This window comes from Phoxinus phoxinus (assembly GCF_949152265.1).
Source record: "Phoxinus phoxinus genome assembly, chromosome: 11".
Classification (NCBI taxonomy): Eukaryota; Metazoa; Chordata; class Actinopteri; order Cypriniformes; family Leuciscidae; genus Phoxinus; species Phoxinus phoxinus.
The window spans coordinates 1,887,714-1,906,982 of NC_136886.1; the positions used below are offsets into that span (position 1 = coordinate 1,887,714).

General features: G+C 39.3%; 1 protein-coding gene across 7 annotated transcripts in view; it reads left to right on the forward strand.

Annotated features, from left to right (window-relative positions):
• The window catches only part of tox2 (TOX high mobility group box family member 2), a 145,590-nt gene that overhangs the window by 35,405 nt on the left and 90,916 nt on the right, over positions 1–19,269 (forward strand). For 4 of the 7 annotated variants that reach the window (XM_079627974.1, XM_079627970.1, XM_079627971.1 and 1 more), the window contains exon 2: positions 16,011–16,103. The exons of the other annotated variants lie outside the window; for them this stretch is intronic. In XM_079627974.1, the coding sequence (XP_079484100.1) occupies positions 16,011–16,103 (93 nt within the window). The remainder of the gene's footprint in view (positions 1–16,010; positions 16,104–19,269) is intronic. 7 annotated transcript variants of the gene reach the window in all.

Here is a 19,269-nt window from a genome sequence, read left to right on the forward strand (position 1 = left end):
TTCTTGGCAAGCAAGCATGGTAATACCAGGGTATTTTGAATATGCACCATAGTAGCCTACTACTATAGTATTATTTTGGGGTATTGTGGACACGCACACACACACACACACACACACACACACACACACACACACACGCACGCACGCACGCACGCACACACACACACACACACACACACACACAGGTCTTCATGCACATGTATGTTTGTGTAGAGTCGTGGTAAAGCACTCGGATCCGTGCGGGTCTGTGTTCTCTGGTGTGTGTCTGACCTCATTGACCTTCTTATCATCCCATCTCAACCGTATCTCGACAGGCCGATCGGGGCCGAGCGCGCCACACTTCTCTGGCATTTGTGTCTGAAAGTGCATCTAGCACGGCCTTATCTGAGGAACAACAATTAATCAGCTCAATTATAAGCACCCGGCGTCGCCACATTCTTCATCAAACCCAGAATGAATCTCTTAATTAACAATGTGTTTAGCGGCGAATGGCACTGACCCGACGCAGCCGTGTATCCTGACCGAGCGCTGAACCGCTAACCGATGTGACGAACGGGTGTAATCGCGTCATTTGTGTAAACACTTAAAAGATGCAATCGCGCGCGGCTGCTAATTCATTTACACAGCAGTTTGTTGGTTTTTAATTTGTGGGCGGGTGTAATTGTGTCATGTTGCCGCTGATCTTATTATGTGCTAATAGACTGTAGCGACGGCGTCCCCCGGGGCGGATCCGTCTCGCTGGCCTTTATATCGCCTCTCTGCCGCAGGACTTCATTTTACTGTAAAATCTGTGTCTCTCTCTCTTTACCTTTCTGTGGTGAAAGGCCCTACGGCATGCCATTACTGGGCTAATGAGGGCTGTCTACAGCTGGAGCGAGCGAGCAGTCGACAGACACGCTAACACACACTGACACTCTCATTATACAACTGGCAACCGCTGAATGAAGGAGTCCCGCGCGCGCTCGCCCTCTCTCTCCTCACAGACGCCGGCTCCGGCAGGCTCGCTCTTCCGAGAAAACAACACGCACCTCTAATACATTGATTACTTTTCTTTTCTTTTCTTTAATCATTAGCTTTGCATATGCCATGTGTTGATAATAAAGCATTAGCCCCCGGGGGCTTTTCACAGATTTATATATTTGTGGTTTATAAACGACTCCTTCGCGTCACGGGAAACGCGGAAACACTTCTAGGTCATACCTCACCCCAAAATAATACACAATAATCAATAAATAAATCATATTTATTCGTGGTTCATAAACGACTCCTTCATGGGACGTCACTAGAAACGCGGAAACACTTCTAGGCCATACCTCACCCCAAAATAATACACAATAATCAATAAATAAATCATATTTGCATGAAGTAAGTTTTTTTTCCTCTCCAAATATTCAATATTCATGACAATGAATCACATTGCAGTAAAAACTTGTTGTTTTGCTTAAATCTGCATATTTTAAAGATACAAGATGTAGAAACACAAGGGCTATATGTGTTTAATTGTCATGAATTGTAGCTATATATATATTTTTCAATTTTTAATTTTTTTACAATTTCTTTAAAAAAAATTATTAAAAAATTCTCCCTTTTTGTACATATTTTCCCATATATACTGTATATGTGTGTATGTATGTATGTGTATATATATATATATATATATATATATATATAGTGTTTTTTGGTATATTCATTAGCCTGTATTTTGCTTATATTTTAAAAGGGTCATATATTTATATAAAAACTATTTTTCTCTTTTTTTATATAAGGTTTTCTTTAAACATTTTCTTATTTTTTTTATTCCTCTCTTTTAATTTTGGAGTAAGATGTGACCTGGATGTTCTCTTAACAGGTTTTGTGAGATTCACCTTTGCACCAAGTGACTCACAAACCCATTGCATGTGTGTGTGTGTGTGTGTGTGTGTGTGTGTGTGTGTGTGTGTGTGTGTTGACATCTGGTCTTCCTCTTCAGTGGTCTGAAAGGTAAACACTACATTACCGGTTAATTGAGCTGCCAGATATCTGGGCCAATCAGGGCGCAGGACGGTTGCTGCGGTGAACAAACAGGGAAGGAGGGAGCAGTAAACGAGTGCAGGGTGGGATGTGGAGGGAAAACAATGGACGCTGGGCAACCGGCCAAGGAAACAAGCAGAAACGGATACCATATTGGCAAAGCTTATCGCAGGAGCAAGATGGACCTGGACGAGATTAGACCGCGGCCGTATTCTGATATTCAAGAACACTTTCCTCTCGGACTTTCCTTCAAGGCCGAACATTTCACAGCGATGTAGATGCATCTGCATTTAGGGAACGTTTCAAATCTTATTTATTAAATTGCTTTTAATGCCTGTTGGAAAAATAATGATGAATATATACAGGAGAAACTGGAAAAATTAGAATATGGTGCAAAAGTTCATTTATTTCAGTAATTCAACTTAAAAGGTGAAACTAATATATTATATAGACTCATTACATGCAAAGTGAGATATTTCAAGACTTTATTTGTTATAATTTTGATGATTATGGCTTACAGCTTATGGAAACCATATAGCCTCATATAGCCATAATCATCAAAATTATAACAAATAAAGGCTTGAAATATCTCACTTTGCATGTAATGAGTCTATATAATATATTAGTTTCACCTTTTAAGTTGAATTACTGAAATAAATGAACTTTTGCAGCATATTCTCATTTTCCGAGTTTCTCCTGTATTGAATTCTTTTGTATATTTTTTATTAATTTAGTATACCTTTATATAATTTGTCACAATGTAGGACTAATTAAAATGAACTAGTGAATGGACAGTTACAGCGCCTTGAAATCTGTTCATTATGCATATGTTTACTTATACTGTACTGTATGTATAATGAAAAGCTATTGTCGGAGCTGTAACTGTTCATCTTTACTTAAATATATGTAATGCAAACTTAAATGTTGAATACAAAAATGAGTGTATAATCTTGAACAGTGACAGCTTACTAATAAGAGTGACTAGTTACTCCAAATGCACAGATCCCAGTACCGTAGTACTTTGATAAATACTATGCGATTAATATTTATTTATTATTTCTGATTGCCTTCAAGAATACTATGGTATTATTACCTTGCTTACATTACCATATACTGTTTTGATCGTGTTATATGGATTGAGGAATATATGTAACACTGGCATCATGTGATTGTGATGTGAACACACACACTCGCAGTGTTTGCTGTGTGTCTCCGCTGATGCGAGACCCCGAGAGCAGCTGCCAGGGTTGTGTTACCTGTAACACAAACCAACGCATGTTGTATCATTTACAGCCATTTCACATTAATGGAGCATGTGTGTGTGTTTCTTCATAACATTCCCTGCAGATTACAGACAGAACAGACATGCTCACGAGAGTCTCCTCCGATGAGTGCAATGTCAGGCATTACCAGTGCTGACACACACACACACACACACACACACACACACACACACACACACACACACACACACACACACACACACACACACACACACACACACACACACACACACACACACACACTCACACACACTCACACACACACACACACACACACACACACACACACACACACACACACACACACACACACACACCATTCTCTGTTAATGATTATTCATGGAGTGGTACCACAGTGCAGCTTTTACACACTGTAAAGCACATCTTCAAACAACACAAAAGCCAGTAATAACTGTGCATGTCTACCTAAACCTCGTGAGCTGCCCACCTAGACAACATGTTTAGGCGTCACAGGCACACTACAGATGCAAAGCATACACAACATTGCAATATTTTAACGATAAACAAATACGTTTTAGAATTCTAAGACAACATTGCATGCATAACTGTATATATGTTTATGCATATATATACTGCATGTATGTGCTAAATGCAAGAACCATATGTGTGTGTGTGTGTGTGTGTGTACCTGCTTAATTATATTTTGGGGACAAAATTATACCCAGAAGTGACCAAAACCTGAGAAAATCTCCAAAAACCTCCCTTTAGGAAAGTAAATCTATTATAAAAATAAAGTAATTAAAGGTTTTTTTAAAAATGTAAAAATGCAGTAAGTTTCTTGTGATGGGTCGGTTTAGTGTGTGTGTGTGTGTGTGTGTGTGTGTGTGCGTATGTTTAGGGGTAGGGTTAGTGTGTGTGTGTGTGTGTGTGTGCGTGCGTATGTTTAGGGGTAGGGTTAGTGTGTGTGTGTGTGTGTGTGTGTGTGTGTGTGTGTGTGTGTGTGTGTGTGTGTGTGTGTGTGTGTGCGTGCGTGTATGTTTAGGGGTAGGGTTAGTGTGTGTGTGTGTGTGTGTGTGTGTGTGTGTGTGTGTGTGCGTGCGTGTGCGTGTGTGCGTGTGCGTGCGTGTATGTTTAGGGGTAGGATTAGTGTGTGTGTGTGTGTGTGTGTGTGTGTGTGTGCGTGTGCGTGCGTGCGTGTGTGCGTGCGTGCGCGTGTGTGTAGGTTTAGGGTTAGTGTAAAGGGAGAGAATATGCATAAAAACCATTACGTCTATGGAATGTCCCCATTTAGATAGCTAAGTAAATGTGTGTGTACATATTATATATATATATATATATATATATATATATATATATATATATATATATATATATATATTAATTTTGTGCAATGCAATGATGTACAAAATTGAGTATTCATTGTGTTTTTGTGTTTTGGGCCTTATGAGTTAGTATTTCAGTAATGGTGTGTGTGTGGTGTGTATGCGGGCCGTAGGCAGAGCTCTTGAGTGCTGTTGTAATATAATCTATTGCACATCTCCGACAGACCTGAATTCATGCCGTTAAAACGACTATTTTGTGCCGACCACAATATCTTAGCATGCACTTTCAGTATCACACAAACAGTTTGCTGTAGCCATCGCTGCGGTGCAAAGGACTCCGGGGCAGAAAACATGAATCATCTTTTTCAGCAGATATAACACACAATCTCCCACTCCGCTGAACTTATAGGAAGATATTGCACATTTAAAAAGTCACTTGTTTGCAGTCGGTCCTCAGCTGCAAACTGACCTCAGATCAGCACTCTGTGGAAAGACACACACTGTGAAATGTGCTGGTATTAGTTTATGTAATTGCATTACTCATAAAGTAAACACACGCCGGCCAGATTCGACATTATTCCTGATGAAACTGTTAAGGTTTATTTTTAGAGAATTAATTCTCAGGCGCCACACACATGTGAACATTATTTGGCTGCTAAACCCAAACCTGTTGCGTTTTAGTTTGTTATGAACTCTTATTATGAATGTGCTGGTAAAAGACCTTTTTATGAAGCTTTTTAGTTTTTTTATGACCGTAATCTTACTTTGGCAGCCAGTGAGGCTCTTTCATAGCTTGTATTTTGCCTCGGATGCAGTTTAGTCTTGGAGAGAACTGAGAAATTAAACATTAACTTTATGGAGATGTGAGGAATATGAGGAGCTAAAATGACATTTAATTCGATGACACCTGCGTATATACACACTCGCCCCTGATCTGAACCTACGTTTTAATCTGAATTAATTGCCCAAGATTAAATTATAGTGTTTGTATTTGGTGTGTGTGTGTGAGTGTGTGTTTACATGTCTCTCATATTTTCAGTACATGTTGATCTGTCTGTCAGCATGGACGCCAATTTACTGTGTTGTTCAACACGAGACATCTGCTGTGGAAAATAAACCCCATGAGATCATTACACACACACACACACACACACACACACACACACACACACACACACACACACACACACACACACACACACACACACACACACACACACACACACACACGGCAGGATCAGAAGGTCTCGTACTCACGGGCTAAAACTGTCGCTAGCACTGTCGCCAGCCTAATGCCCTGGATACACCAATAAATGTCTGACATCTTAGAAAGGTATTAGACGTTCATGTACACAAATATATTTCACCTATTTTTGCTTTACGGGCTTTCAATATAATCTCTTCTGCTGTTGGACAAATTTCAATTTGTCAAATGCAGTCATGATAGTTTCGCCTTTCGTTGAACTCAAATTAAACTATTAAAGTGAAATACTTAGTATTTGACTGTTCTGTGTGGTTGCCAGGGTGTTGCTACGGAAGTCTGAGTGATTTTGGATGTGGTTACTAAAGTGTTTTGGTGGTTGCTAGGGCATTCCCAGTTGCTATGCTGTACTGTGTGGTTGTCAGGGTGTTGCTATGTAGTTGCCAAGGAGATCTGAGTGTTTTTTAGTGTTCTGCTATGTGGTTGCTAAAGTGTTTTGATGGTTGCTAGGGCATTTGCTGTTGCTAGGCTGTTTGGTGTTGTTGCCAGGCATTGCTACGGAAGTCTGAGTGATTTTTGATGTGGTTGCTAAAGTGTTTTGGTGGTTGCTAGGGCATTCCCAGTTGCTAGGCTGTATTGTGTGGTTGCCAGGGTGTTGCTAAGGAGGTCTGAGTGATTTTTAGTGTTTTGCCATGTGGTTGCTAAAGTGTTTTGGTGGTTATTAGGGCGTTGTTTTGCAGTTGCTATGCTTTTCTGGGTGGTTGCCAGGGCGTTTCTATATGGTTGCTGAGAAAATAAAGTAAATTTTAGTGTGGTGCATTGTGGTTGCTAAAGTGCTTTATGGTGGTTGCTAGGGCATTGCTTTGCTGTTCTGGGTGGTTGCTAGGGCATTGCTATGTGGTTGCTAAGGAGGAGTGATTTTTAGGGTGATGGTATGTGGTTGCTATGGTGTTGCTATGTGATTAATTATAGGCCCAAGTGTTTCTGTTATCTGGGAATTTTCCAGCTGTTTTATCGTTGAGCAGGTGAAAATCCTGCATCTGTACTTAGTAAAGTAACACACACACACACACACACACACACACACACACACACACACACACACACACACACACACACACACACACACACACACACACACACACACACACACACACACACGGAGAGAGAGAGAAGTTTAATATTCTCTAATGGCATCAGACTGTATGTAAAGCACTTTTCAGTTCTAATTGAAATAATCATTTTTACAGCGTGTGCTGATTTGGACTGAATTCAGGATAATAAGTTTCTCTGGTCTGTTGTCTGTCTGTTAGTATCCAAATGAGTTTGTCTTAACTTGCGAGAACAATGTTTTTGCAACTTGGCTTCTTCAAACTCCATCACGTCTCAAATGTGTGTTTGGCAGCGAGTGTTTGGACGGCTTTTCTCTGGAAACAGCACTTTTGATTTAGACGACGAGCAGATGGTTGTAAGTAGATTGCTTTCATGTTAAGAAATCACTTTCCTTCTTTTGTCTGGCCTGCAAACGGAAGATTATTTTAATGCGGCCTCTTTTTTTGTCATTACTGTGTATGGAAGGATGACATAACACCAAATACTCTGGAAAGAAAGAGGATGAGGAACGGAGAAGCCTGACGGCGCTCCAATGCCATTGGTTCAGCGACAGAAACCTGTTGCCAAGCTTACAGTCCAATTATTAAAGAAACATTTTATAGCTCAGATGTTGCTCGTTCAGAGCTCAGGACATTAGTTATTATGTTTCATTGAAATATCAACTTTATCTCAGATGTTTATCCTATGATTTCCTAATGAGAGACAAATAATTCTTTAAAATTAATGTGGAGAGCAGCTCGGATCATTTGATGAGAAATGTTTGAGTTCATATTCAGATTTTGCAGACTTCTATATCTTGGCATGTCATGAAACTCTAGATGGCACATGCTGATTGGTCCTTACCTCAATCTGATTGCAATTACATAATTCTCTTTACGGCCCACCTGATTGGCTCCAATGAGCTCGCGGCTAAACCTTCAAATACTTGGTCAGCATTTTCTGTAGCAGTTGCTGCGCGCTCTCAGAAACCCTCCACCTTCCCCAGCTCCACCTGTATATTTCTGCTACGGGTAATTCATGTATGTTATTTTGTAAAGCAGTAGCATGTGTTACTTGCTCACAGCAGGGTGTTGTGTATGCAATATCCATACAAAAGCAGCAATATCCATAAGCAACAATAACCATAAGCAGCAACAATAACCAAAAGCAGCAGCACTATCCATAAGCAGCAGCAATATTCACAAGCAGAAATAACCAAAAGCAGCAGCAATATTCACAAGCAGCAATAACCAAAATCAGCTGCAATGTCAATAAGCAGCAGCAATATCCATAAGCAGTAATAACCAAAAGTAGCCGCAATAACCAAAAGCAGCAGCAATATCCATAAGCAGCAGCAATATCCATAAGCAACTGCAATATCCATAAGCTGCCGCAATATCCATAAACAGCAGCAATATCCATAAGCAGCAGCAATATCCATAAGAAGCAATAACCAAAAGCAGCAGCAATTTCCATAAGCAGCAATAACCAAAATCAGCTGCAATGTCCATAAGCAGCAGCAATATCCATAAGCAGTAATAACCAAAAGCAGCCGCAATAACCAAAAGCAGCAGCAATATCCATAAGCAACCGCAATATCCATAAGCAGCCGCAATATCCATAAGCAGCAGCAATATCCATAAGCAACCGCAATATCCATAAGCAGCCGCAATATCCATAAGCAGCAGCAATATCCATAAGCAGCAGCAATATCCATAAGCAGCAGCAATATCCATAAGAAGCAATAACCAAAAGCAGCAGTAATAACCAAAAGCAGCAGCAATAACCATAAGCAGCAGCAATATCCATAAGCAGCAGCAATATCCATAAGCAGCAATAACCAAAAGCAGCAGCAATTTCCATAAGCAGCAATAACCAAAAGCATCAGCAATATCCATAAGCAGCAGCAATATCCATAAGCAGCAGCAATATTCACAAGCAGAAATATCCATAAGCAGCAGCAATATCCATAAGCAGCAATAACCAAAAGCAGGTGTAATAACCAAAAGAAGCAGCAATAACCATAAACAGCAGCGATAACCATAAGCAGCAATAACCAAAAGCAGGTGTAATAACCAAAATCAGCAGCAATTTCCATAAGCAGAAAAAAACTAAATCAGCAGCCATATCAATAAGCAGCAATAACCAAAAGCAGCAGTAATAACCAAAAGCAGCAGCAATATCCAATAAGCAGCAGCAATAACCGTAAGCAGCAGCAATATCCATAAGCAGCAGCAATATCCATAAGCAGCAATAACCAAAATCAGCAGATATTTCCATAAGAAGCAATAACCAAAAGCAGCAGCAATATCCATTAGCAGCAGCAATTTCCATAAGCAAACAAACATACAGTATCAACATTGTCATATCCATTATCATGCCAAAAACTGATGACAGAACTATAGACTTTCTGTCAAAAGAAACATCTGAGGAGTAGGAAGCATCAGAAAAAGTCCTCGTTTATCTCTTTTCTGTCTGTGAGAAACAACTGAGATGATACTGAGATCTCATGTGTGATTCTGTGCATGCTTTTACTCATAAGAAGTTTTTGTTAGCATCCCTGTGATTATGTAAAGGCAAAAGGATGATTGACAGTCAGAATGTGTTTTCAGTTTGAGTCACATGATCCAGTCAGCATCACCTTCTCAGCTGCACTGGCGGGTGAGAAGAGAACCCCGCCTCTGATTGGCTGTTCTGAGTGTTGTATAGTAATGCATTTGAAATGAAAGTAACGTGATTGGCCTCTGTTGTTCTCACTCTGACTGTGAGTTTGACAGCCGCAGAAAGAAACGCTGATGCAGGCACGATAATGTGCACGTGCACTTCCAGACTCACTGCATACTTAAATCATGCTTTTTATTCATATTTTCAGTGAATTTGTCAGTCATCATTATTGCTCTGCCTAGAAACTGTATAGTAACGCTTGGAATCAGACTGGAAACCATTGGCAGTGCACAACAATGCAGTGAACACCTTAGCATCCGCATAGTAACGTCCCGGCCAATCACAGAACCCTAGCCGTGAGTTTTCACTCATATTTTCTCCAGAAAGTGTAAAAATCTGCTGGAATATTTTTATTTTAACATCTGTAAATATTCACAGCAGCTTATTTTCATTCCTACTCATCCGATCATCAACAACACTCCGTCTCTTTCGTTTACACAGGTCATTCATCTTCACATGGACAAAACAATATGTTGATTGTACACACACACAGTTATTAACTGGACAGCTTCCAGCGAGCGTTGTGTCCGATGTAAAGGCCTGTGGGAACAGCGTGTGCTTTAGAGATTTGTGCTGTGATGCAACGGCAGAGAGGAATAAAAGCCATCGGTCGGATCACTCCTTCACTTTAGATTAGTTTTAAGTAGCTAAATGTCACAGATAAGCATCGTCGTCCTACAGAAATAATGTGTGTGTCGCGGTTTATTCAGCTGGAGAGTCTCAGTTCACCTCAGTTCACACAGGAATGTCCTGAATTTGAAAAATAAATCATAAAATTATTAATATATTTTTCAAAACAGCTAATTTTTTTTAACTTTTAGGGTTTGAGTGTGTGTGTGTGTGTGTGTATGGGTGTGGGTTTGTGTGTGTGTGCGTGTGTACAGTTAGTATATGAGTGTGTGTATGAGTGTATGGTGTGTGTTTGTGTGTGTGTGTGTTTATATGAGTGTGTATGTGTGTTTATATGAGTGTGTGTGTGTGTGTTTATATGAGTGTGTGTGTGTGTGTGTGTGTGTGTGGGGGGGGGGTTGTGTTTGTGCGTGTTTGTGTGCGTGTGTACAGTTAGTATATGAGTGTGTGTGTGTGTGTTTTTGTGTGTATGAGTGTATAGTGTATGTTTGTGTTTGTGTGTGTTTATATGAGTGTGTTTGTGCCTGTGTGTGTGTTTGTGTGCGTGTGTACAGCTAGTATATGAGTGTGTGTGTGTGTGTGTGTGTTTATATGAGTGTGTGTGTGTGTGTGTGTTTGTCTTGTGATGCAGATGTTCTCTTCAGCAGCACCCCATCCTCATTTTTCTGTGTTATCCTAATTAAACACACACACACACACACACACACACACACACACACACACACACACACACACACACACACACACACACACACACACACACACACACACACACACACACACACACACACACACACACACACACACACACACACACACACACACACACACACACACACACACACACACACAACCGAAAAACAATTCCCCCTATTTGCATAATGAGACAGAATCTGTGAGAGACTAACGAGAAATCTAACGATCACTCCAAAGAGAAAGTCAGCCGGAGTCGGATCCGTTTCTGTCTCATTTATAAACGGCCGCCCACTTTTATATTAGTTTGTTTTGATTATGTTTAATGACTCACGGACAGAACTTACAGCACCAGTTTAATGAAGATCCACTCGCCCGACACCCTCACGCTGCTCTTTGAAGCATACGTGACCCTGGACCACAAACCCAGTCAAAATTATCAATTTTTCTTTTATGCCAAAAATCATTAGGATATTAAGATCATGTTCCATGAAGATATTTAGTAAATGTCCTACCGTAAATATATAAAACATGTATTTTTGTGAGTGAATGCAGCACAATCGTGAACATAAATGCACAACTTTAAAGGAGATTTTCTCAATCTTTACATTTTTTTGCTCCTCAGATTCCAGATTTTCAATAGTTGTGTCTCGACCAAATATTGTCCTATCCTAACAAACCACACATCAATGGAAAGATTATTTATTCAGCTTTCAGATGATGTATACATCTCAATTTCAACAAATTTACCCATGTGACCAGGTCACATACATGAAACATAAATGACTAAAGTATCATAAATTTAAACCAGAACATTTTACAGTATTGTTTCCAGATTTTGTGCTTGACAGACGTGATCACAGTGAACAATGAAACGCACCATGAACATTCCTCGGATGTTTAACGGCAAAAATAACATGGTATGATACGAGGATCTTCATGTTTCCACCGCAGGTCGACATTTACACTCCTGCTGATGGAGTTCATTTAACACACTCTTACCGAGCCAGCGTTAAGTGTTCGGCATGATCATCACTTAAACACACACACTTACTGCAGTGCGCAGCCACACCACCTAGTATTTTATACTATATTTAATATTACTAAGTACATCCCCACTGTGGACGGCCCAGCGCTTTAGGCCCGGAATAGAATCATTCCTCCCGTCTAGATGCTTTTCAGGCCATAATTGCAACTTAATCTCTGGCCCTATGCAATTTGCATTGTAATAATATCCAATATTCAAACTGCAGTAATGGTCTTGCGGTTCAGGGAATATTTGCATCTAGCAGCTGGTGCTTGGGCTTTCTCTTTCATGCAGATTTTGTCTTGTTTGTTTGTTTTTAAACGTTTATTTAAAGGATTTAAAAAAAAATCTGTCATCATTTACTCATCCTCAAGTTGTTTCAAACCTGTATGAATTTCTTTCTTCTGCTGAACACAAAAGATGTCGGTAACCAGACAGTTGATGGACCCCATTGACTTCCATAGTAGGGGAAAAAAATACTATGGAAGTCAATGGGGTCCAACAACTGTTTGGTTATTGGTTTGGTTCTTTTGTGTTCAGCAGAAGAAAGAAATTTGTACAGGATTGAATGACAGAATTTTCATTTTTAAGTAAACTATCCCTTTAATAGATATGCATTTCATTGTATAAATCATTTTAGTGTCAGTTAACAATAGCAACACTGGTCTTATTGTGATCGATTCATAGAGGCACATTACTCAGAAGAACAAGATGTTGAATGGGTTTGCGTTTCTTTCAAGCTTCTTCAGTCATTTTTAGGGTTTCAAATCAAATGTTTTGTGATGTTTGTGTGTGTCTGTCATGTACAGGTGACACTGGAAAATTTTTAATATGGTGCAAAAGTTAATTTATTTCACTAATTCAACTTAAAAGCTGAAACTAATGTATTATATAGACTCATTACATGCAAAGTGAGATATTTTAAGCCTTTATTTGTTATAATTGTGATGATTATGGCTTACAGCTTATGAAAACCCCAAATTCAAAATTAGAAAAGGTTTTCATATAGACATAATCATCAAAATTATAACAAATAAAGGCTTGAAATATCTCACTTTGCATGCAATGAGTCTATATAATATATTAGTTACACCTTTTAAGTTGAATTTCTGAAATAAATTAATTTTTCCAGTGTTCTGTATTAGTAGCCGTAACAGGAATACAAAACAACATCTAATTTTAACCCATGAGCCTCCATCTTCCAGTCAAACGAGTGATTTAACACAATCATTCTGATAGCTGTCAGGTTCGAAACGTTCAGAAATGTCTCCTCAAGTCACCCACGGGTTACAGTAAAGTGTGCAGTAAAGGGCAGGTGGATTACGGACACGTGCAGTGGTTAACCGGAAGACTCGAGGTGCAGAAAACCCCTGCTGTGTGTCTAAGTTTAGACGAGTGAAATACAGAGAGAAAGAAAGAAGCACAACATCCCACGATCCCTTCAATCTGTGTGAGCGATTAGCGCCGCGGCCGGCCCGATCTGCCACATCTGATGAGGGACATTCTCACGCGCTAAACACAGCACTTCAGATTTACTTGACAGCATATTGTTAGTCATACGACACTTTCTGATTTACAGTGATATGCAGAATCATCCAGCGCTCAGACGAATCACTTCACGTGTGGGTTGTTTGCTTGCGTTTTCAAGACAATCCACTGGCGGAGAGAAACTGATTGACATGTGTGACCCTGGAGCTCAGAACCAGTCTGGAGCCGCACGGGTATATCTGTGGCAATAGCAACTATACATTGTATGGATTTTTCTTTTATGCCAAAAATCATTAGTATATTAAGTAAAGATCATGTTCCATGAAGATATTTAGTACATTTCCTAATATATAAAACATGTATTTCTGTGAGTGAATGCAGCACAATCGTGAACATAAATGCACAACTTTAAAGGAGATTTTCTCAATGTTTACATTTTTTTTTCTCCAGATTTTCAATAGTTGTGTCTCGGCCAAATATTGTCCTAACAAACCACACATCAATGGAAAGATTATTAATTCAGCTTTCAGATGATATATACATCTCAACATCACTACATCCCATGTGACTGGTTTTGTGGTCCAGGGTCACATATATTAGTGTGAGGAAAGATTTAACATCAAACTTTATTGAAAACGTGTTTATTTTTGGCAATGCAAATACAAGACATTGACAGTATTATGATATCGTGATGGTATTACCGTGGTACTTTGTACATGTCATGAGATTTTGTCTGTATCATATTTATATGCTACTCCACCGTTCATCATATATTGCTGAATGAAATCCAATACTCGTTTTCTTTCTAATTTTGGTGTGCTGATTCCAGAAATAGTGTTTAAATATGCTTTTGTAGCTTTTTTTTGTGCTTTAAACAACTATTTGTAACTATTTTGTCTCGTATTATCCATTAATCAGCAGAAAACTTCCACATACACACGATTCCTCTCTTCCTCTGAGCCTGACGACAACTATCTGTTCAATTCTCAGCCGCTTCTCAATGACATTATTTTATGCCTAATCCCGAATTCAAAGTTAGAATTATTTTATTTATTTAAGTTTATTTAGATAGGGACAGATACAAAAAACATAGATACATTTAAAGAGTCATCTGATGTATGCATCATAGTGTTTTTAGCTAAAGCTAATTCACAACACTTGTCCCTAGGGCTTTTAGTAAAAACAAAAAACAAAACCTTAAATTCTTAAAAATTAAATACAGATCAAATTAAATGCAATGCAATGAAAAGAAAAAAGTATGGACAGATGTTTTCTGATACATCTGTGGATGTTTTACTGCATTCAAAGAGTGACAGAAAATTACAGATGTTGTGAAAAAGCTTGTGTTTATGTTTCTAGACATTAAATGAAGTATTTAACATTATTCCATTATTAGTATTTCTCCACTCCTGTGCAGATTGTAACTTACATAAATTTTTTATACATTTATAAATTTATTTATAAATTTTTAATACAAATATATATATATATATATATATATATATATATATATATATGCAGGGCTGTGCTTTTGGACTTGAAAGAATACCATGGTATAATCATATAAATGTACCATGTTATTTTGTTAATGAGCCTGAAGGCGTACTTCAACATCCGGTTGTAATTTTTCTCTCAGGTCATTTGAGAGACAGCGGTGTGCACTACAAGTACACTACAATAGTTTCATATGTCTCTATGTGTGTGTGTGTGTGTGTGTGTGTGTGTGTGTGTGTGTGTGTGTGTGTGTGTGTGTGTGTGTGTGTGTGTGTGTGTGTGTGTGTGTGTGTGTGTTTGGCACACTCTCTTGTGTGAATCATTAGATGTTGGATTGCTCCGATTCCTAAACCCAGACTGCCAAAACTCCTGCCGGGAGCGTTTCCTCAAACAAGCCTCACACACAGAGTGGGACAAAAGGAGATCTCTCTCTCACACACACACACACACACACACACACACACACACACACACACACACACACACACACACACACACACACACACACACACACACACACACACACACACACACACACACACACACACACACACGCACACACACACACACACACACACACACACACACAAACACACACACACACACACACACAGTGGGAAGAGGCCAGAATGACTGACTGAAATCAGTTCATATGTCATTATTCCTGCTGAGCACAATATGTTACTGTGGCATTAAAGTCAATCGTCACTTGTACTAGTGCTGATCGTGATGTGATCAAACGCCTCCCGTATTAAAGGCACAGTTTACACCCGCTGGAGGATAACGTCCCACAGACACACAGTAAAGCAGGGACATGAGCCATATATCCATAATATTAGAGGGTGTGGATTATGGGAAACACCTTAGATACTATAGTAAAATATCAGTGAGGGAAAACACCACAGAAATCCTGTTTTTTTTAATTTATTTCCTGATGTTTTGATTTGTGAAGCTCTCATTGGTTGTTTGTCAATGATGAATCAGTCGTTTCACTTCTAAGTTGGGTCCGTTGTCCTGTGTTTTCTCTCCTCTCTGTCTCCTTCCGTCTTCACTCTCTTCTTCTCCTCTTTTCTCCATCTCTACAGAGCAGATTCAGTGTAGGAGATCGAGGTGTTAGGCTGTACGGCGCTTTACCCGTGAGACACAACCCTGAGGAGAAAAGACTGCCCTCTTCAGGGGTGAGACCCGCTCCACACCTTCATCTTCCTCTTCAGATCTGATACAAACCCTAGTGAGATACATATACTGACCAGAAACATGCTCTAAACTAGCGAGGCCGTAGAAGAACCTCGGTTAACTATAGACCCGATATGTGACCCTGGACCACAAAACCAGTCACATGGGTACATTTTGTGAAATTAAGATTTATACATAATCTGAAAGCTGAATTAATAATCTCTCCATTGATGTGTGGTTTGTTAGGATAGGACAATATTTGGTCGAGACACAACTATTGAAAATCTGGAATCTGAGGAGCAAAAAAATGTAAACATTGAGAAAATCTGCTTTAAAGTTGTGCATTTATGTTCACGATTGTGCTGCATTCACTCACAAAAATACATGTTTTATATATTTACGGTAGGACATTTACTAAATATCTTCATGGAACATGATCTTAATATCCTCATGATTTTTGGCATAAAATTAATTTTGACCCATACAATGTATAGTTGCTATTGCCACAGATATACCCGTGCGGCTCCAGACTGGGTTTGTGGTCCAGGGTCACGTATAGTCCGCCAAAATAACCTTGAATTTGGTCGTTTTTGCTAAAATAACTTGAATGATATTCCATCATGTAAGCAAAGTCAACAGTGATTAAAGCTGTTTGGTTTCATTCCTTTGACATGTTCATATTTTAGATGACTAGTCTATTCTTGGGCGATGGTTAGATGTCTATTAAAGTTTCACTGACAGCCCAAACTTTGCCTTGTTTTAGCCTAGACGTCTGGGCTGTGTTTGGACGGCTATTAGACGTCTTTTAAACGCAAAAATGCTTGCTGGGATTATGAATTCCCCAAAGAACCCTTTAAAACCACTTTTTTTCTTAGTGTAAAAGACATTTTATGCTTTTTCCAGTATTTAAAGAACTTTAAAGTATTTGTAGAAGTAGTGTAGTGTAGAAGTAGTGTAGAAGTTGTGTAGAAGTAGTGTAGAAGTAGTGTAGAAGTGGTGTAGAAATGGAGTAGAAGTGGTGTAGAAGTATTGTAGTGTAGAAGTAGTGTAGAAGTAGTGTAGAAGTGGTGTAGAAGTAGTGTAGTGTAGAAGTAGTGTAGAAGTAGTGTAGAAGTGGTGTAGAAGTAGTGTAGAAGTGGTGTAGAAGTGGAGTAGAAGTGGTTTAGAAGTGGTGTAGAAGTAGTGTAGAAGTGGTGTAGAAGTGGTGTAGAAGTGGTGTAGAAGTGGTTTAGAAGTGGTGTAGAAGTGGTGTAGAAGTAGTGTAGAAGTAGTGTAGAAGTAGTGTAGAAGTAGTGTACAAGTAGTGTAGAAGTGGTGTAGAAGTGGTTTAGAAGTGGTGTAGAAGTAGTGTAGAAGTGGTGTAGAAGTGGTGTAGAAGTGGTGTAGAAGTGGTGTAGAAGTGGTTTAGAAGTGGTGTAGAAGTGGTGTAGAAGTGGTTTAGAAGTGGTGTAGAAGTAGTGTAGAAGTGGTGTAGAAGTAGTGTAGAAGTGGTGTAGAAGTAGTGTAGAAGTGGTGTAGAAGTGGTGTAGAAGTGGTGTAGAAGTAGTGTAGAAGTGGTGTAGAAGTGGTGTAGAAGTGGTGTAGAAGTAGTGTAGAAGTGGTGTAGAAGTGGTGTAGAAGTAATGTAGAAGTAATGTAGATGTAGTGTAGAAGTGGTGTAGAAGTAATGTAGAAGTAATGTAGATGTAGTGTAGAAGTGGTGTAGAAGTAATGTAGAAGTAATGTAGATGTAGTGTAGAAGTGGTGTAGAAGTAGTGTAGAAGTGGTGTAGAAGTGGTGTAGAAGTGGTGTAGAAGTGGTGTAGAAGTGGTTTAGAAGTGGTGTAGAAGTGGTGTAGAAGTGGTTTAGAAGTGGTGTAGAAGTAGTGTAGAAGTGGTGTAGAAGTAGTGTAGAAGTGGTGTAGAAGTAGTGTAGAAGTGGTGTAGAAGTGGTGTAGAAGTGGTGTAGAAGTAGTGTAGAAGTGGTGTAGAAGTGGTGTAGAAGTGGTGTAGAAGTAGTGTAGAAGTGGTGTAGAAGTGGTGTAGAAGTAATGTAGAAGTAATGTAGATGTAGTGTAGAAGTGGTGTAGAAGTAATGTAGAAGTAATGTAGATGTAGTGTAGAAGTGGTGTAGAAGTAATGTAGAAGTAATGTAGATGTAGTGTAGAAGTGGTGTAGAAGTAAGGCACGTGGCAGAAAGTTTTGATCGCTCAAAACTCGCTCTACTCCCTTTCCCCAGCACATATCAGATCGGAAAGGCATTTATTTTCAATATAAATGCAATATAAATTAATATATCAATTAATAATCATTCTAATCCACAGCAATAAGAAAACTACACAGAACAACGACATCATTGGAATCGCTTTCAGACCAACTTTTCTTTCTCCAGTTGATGAATGATAAAAACATCCATTCAGAATCTGCTGACTTTAAAGTGCTCGAGCATTTAGTGGCCGATGACGAAACATGTTGTAATAAACGACGTAGTTATACGGTTAAGAACGGGCCTTTAGTGTTCAGGATGAAAGCACACTAGTGATCACACAACAGTGATTCAACTCAACATGTCGCTAAACTAATGACTCAACGCTTTAATAAGAATAAAACCACGACACACACATATTAGGTGAAGTAGCCAAACTGTAAAGAGTGTTTCTGACTGTAAAAATATTATATTAACATTTCTATTGACACAGCCACCATATTGGGTTCGTGTTTCCACTCATCGTGGTTTATGTCGTCAGTTCACTGGGTTTTGGATCAGGGTTTTCTCTAGCGCCCCCTGTGGTCTGACTGTGACTGTCTCTCTGTGGCGGCTTTGTGGTTCTCTGAGGGTCACATGACTATATATGTCCACATAGGGCCACACTTCACACCCACCATAACCTCCCTCCCACACACACACACACACACACACACACTCACACACACACACACACACACACACACACACACACACACACACACACACACACACACACACACACACACACACACACACACACACACACACACACACACACACACACACACACACACACACACACACACACACAGAGAGAGAGAGAATATCATGTAATGTGGATGATGTTGTTGTTTCTTCTTTGCTTTGAGCATGATAAGAATGAATGTCTGTGTGATTTATTATTTCCAAAACCAAAAAGAAATAGTATTTTACATGCATTTT